This window comes from Emiliania huxleyi, assembly GCF_000372725.1.
Source record: "Emiliania huxleyi CCMP1516 unplaced genomic scaffold EMIHUscaffold_458, whole genome shotgun sequence".
Taxonomy (NCBI): domain Eukaryota; phylum Haptophyta; order Isochrysidales; family Noelaerhabdaceae; genus Emiliania; species Emiliania huxleyi.
The window spans coordinates 23,909-27,446 of NW_005198553.1; the positions used below are offsets into that span (position 1 = coordinate 23,909).

Genomic DNA, 3,538 nt, shown 5'->3' on the forward strand with positions numbered 1-3,538 from the left:
GTCAGGTCCAGGATGAAGCAGACGTCCACAATTTCCGCGCCGCGGCTCGGCATCGGCCGGAGGTTGGCGCGCGGCTTGAAGCGACCCACCGCCGCGTCGGCCGCCTCGCGCAGCCGGTGGACGAGCAGCAGCCGCATCCCGTGCGCCTTGAGCGACGCGGTCGCGCCGGCAAGCTCGGCGGGGTCGGAGGCAGGCGTGAAGCCGGAGCAGACGACGAGGACGTCGCCCGCGCCGCCGTCGACCGCTTCGAGCATGCGCGTGCCGCCCGCCAGCAGCCGCGCCGCGCCGCTGCCGCCGCCGCCGCCGTGGCGAAACGGCTCCGCCGCGCGAGCGACGAACGCCTCGAAGGACGGCGTCAGCACGGGCACGGGCGCGGGCGCGGGCGCGGGCGCGGGCGCGGGCGCAGGCGCCGACGCGCCCGGGGCGCCCGGCTCAGCCGCCGCCGCCGCCTCGGCCTCGGCCTGAGCGATGGCGGCGTCCTCCTCGGGAGAGGTGACGGCGATGAGCTCGCCGTCAACGGCCACGTGCCGCAGCTTCTGCGAGCAGGCCGCCACAAAGGCGGCGAGGAGGAGCGCAGGCGGCTGCGAGGGCGGCACGCCCCGCCCCTCGGCTGTCAGCACGACGGGCAGCGTCGGCAGCGCGCCGCCCTCGCTCAGCGACGCCATCGCGTCGGGCGTGCGCCCCGCCGCGTCGCCGCCCGACGCGCCGGCCTCGGCGGCCGCCTCGAGCTGCTCGAGCATCGAGGCGGCCTTGGCCTTGAGCTGCTCGCGCGCCGCCTTGAGCGCGGCGATGGCCTTGGCGATGCGGCGCGGCAGCAGCTCCAGCTCGTCGTCGCCGCCCTCCGCCGCCGCCTGCACAATGTCGGTGATGTCGGGCACCGCCTTGTCCGACGCGGCCATCGCCTTCTTCCACCGCGCCGCCGTCTCCGGGTCCTTGAGCAGCGCCTTGCGGCACTTGGCCAGCGCGCCCTTGGGCGCCTTCTTGAAGTCGATCGCGTCGAGCCGCTTCGCGGCCAGCAGCGGCTCGAGCAGGTGGCCAGCTTCCGCCAGCCGCATGTTCAGCCCGGCGCGCAGCTTGCGGTACTTGGCGCGGAGTGCGTCCTTGCCCAGCTCGCCGTTACCCTCGCGCTTCCGCTTGCCCGTCGCGCCGCCTTCGCCCTCGGCCGCCGCGCTGCTTTCGCCCTCGGCCGCCGCGCTGGCTTCGCCCTCGGCCGCCGCGCTGCTTTCGCCCTCGGCCGCCGCGCTGGCTTCGCCCTCGGCCGCCGCGCTTCATTCGGTGAATTTTCTCCTTGACGTTCCTCTGGCCCGCCGCGCTCTCCCTGTCGTAGCGGCCGTGACTCATCTGCTTCGGGCAGCATCGGTGTTCTTTGAGCTCTTTCTGAGCCGATGGTGCTTCCACTGATTGCACCGCGCCTCGCTGTGCCTTCGTGGAGCCGGGTGGACGCGGGGCCTTCCGAGGGACGCGTCCAAAGTGACCCATCCTGCAGCACATGACGACCGCCCGCTTGTGCAAGCGTGATCACGCGCTGCTGCACTGGCTGCTGCTGCTGCTGCACTGGCTGCTGCTGCACCTGCGCCGGCGCACGCATAAACCCCGCACTTGTGTAGGCGGACAATGATGATGCCGCGCGGGCGGAGTGGCGGAACGAGGACGCTGCCGTCAGACGAGGGATTGCTATCATACGCAAGCACGAGCCGTCGGTGACGCGACGGCGTGCACATCACCGTTGGCCGGCTGCTAAGCGCGAAACCCTGCCCGTGTGTCGGATGCGTCCAAACGAGTAGACACAATCCGGCGGGCGCTTTCGAGGCGAGCATTTTTTCTAACCACATGGACATGGACCTATTCTGCGGCACGATAGCTATTTGGGCTGCAACATACATGTGCCTAGGTGCCTACACTCGATTGCAACGGCGCGCAGCGCCGAAGAAAATTTTGGGGCTTCTGGCCGGTGTGGACGCCGTTGTTTCGCAGCTCGGGGGGGCGTGGCGGAAATGCGTGGCGCCTCGAAAATTATTTTGTGCGGCGGACTTGTATCTGATACTGACGAACGCCGGGAACGCGACGAAGCGGTCCGTGCTATCATCGCGTCGCGTGGTCGCGTGATCGACAAATCGATGGTTGCACTTCTCGTGGCGCTCGTCGCCTCTTCCTCACCAACAAGCGTCTGGTTCGACTGCGCTGCCGACGAGAAGATCGTCGCTCCGAATATCACATTCAGCAACGTGAGCTCCTCGCCGGATCCGGTGGTGCACGGCGCGCAGCAGGTCATACGAAAGGTCGTGCATTACAATGGCACGGACACGCTCACCAATGTGACGGCGACGCTCTCGCAGTATTGGAAGGTCCTCGGCAAATGGGTGCGCTTCCTCAAGATCGACACCGACGTTTGCAAGGAGCACGCTGGCGCGTGCCCTTTTGCACCTGGCGATGCGCACGCCCTCACCACGCACCACCCGCCGCTCCACTGGGGTACGCCCTACGGCTGGTATCGCTCCAAGCAGGTCTTCACAAACACGCTGACGGGCGAGAGGCTCGGCTGCTTAGACGAGCGCTTCGAGTACTGCAAAGACAGCAACTCATGCAAGAAGGACAGCAGCGCTTGACAGCAGCAGCAGCCTCGTGCTGGCGTCCAGCGCATATCTTGCGCCACCCCACGGCCGTAACCGAACTTGTAACATTTTGCATTCCAGGATGGCGCGACGTATCCTGGGTTGCGTGGACATCTTGGAATGTGCGGTGCATCTTGAAATATGGGGAAATCAACTCAGCGTTCTTAGAGATACAAAATGCAACCTGAATTGACTTTTTGCAACTCAAGATGCCCTCTGCATCTCAAATTGCGGGTTCCGCCCCTGACGCGTTCGCGTAATATATGACTCGCAAGACCACGCGCAACGACCGCGCGGCGCGCGCCCCCCGCGCGGAAGGGCGAACTCCCCGTCTCCCTAACCGCCCCGCGCGGGCACTCACCTTCTCCAGTTCCACAGAGAGTGCGTGAGAGCCTGAGAGCTCCCCAGTCCCCACAAGACCCTCGATTCAGTTTCTTGTCGGTAAACCGCGCAAAACTCTCTCTCTCTCTCGCAACTCTCTCTCTCTCACCGGGCGAATGACCGCACCTCCAAACTGTCAACACCCGCTCACAACCCGAGAACCCCCAAGGCAGCCGTCGGCACCGTGCCGCGCTCCGCCCTGGCGTGGGCGACCAGCTTTTGCTTGACGTCCGGGTGCGAGGCGAGGGCAGCCTCGAGCTGCGCCGGCGGCATCGCGTAGAAGAGCTCGCGCGAGAGTGGCATCGCCATCGAGCAGCAGCGCACGTAGCCCCCCCACAGCTTGGTCGCCCACACCTCACGCTCGAGAAGCGTGCGCAGCAGGCCCATTCACCGCCGTGGCGGCGTCGGGCCAGATGAACATTCCACTGGTAGAAAGGTGCGCCTTCGTGAGTCATCGGCAAAGGGGTTCCAGCTTGGACCCCCCTCTTTCCAGGGTCGGCCGGTGAACCTTTCTTCAACTTGGGTGAAAGAACCCTTCCCCGCTT

At 66.6% G+C, this 3,538-nt stretch overlaps 1 protein-coding gene across 1 annotated transcript in view; it reads right to left on the bottom strand.

Moving 5' to 3' along the window:
• Nucleotides 1–1,341, bottom strand: part of EMIHUDRAFT_245379 (hypothetical protein) — a gene marked incomplete at both ends in the record, with an annotated part of 2,738 nt that extends 1,397 nt beyond the window's left edge. Inside the window, 4 exons of the mRNA XM_005768460.1 lie at nt 24–173; nt 498–647; nt 858–1,100; nt 1,294–1,341. Coding sequence (XP_005768517.1) covers nt 24–173; nt 498–647; nt 858–1,100; nt 1,294–1,341 — 591 coding nt within the window. The remainder of the gene's footprint in view (nt 1–23; nt 174–497; nt 648–857; nt 1,101–1,293) is intronic.
• Between the last annotated feature and the right edge of the window lie 2,197 nt (nt 1,342–3,538).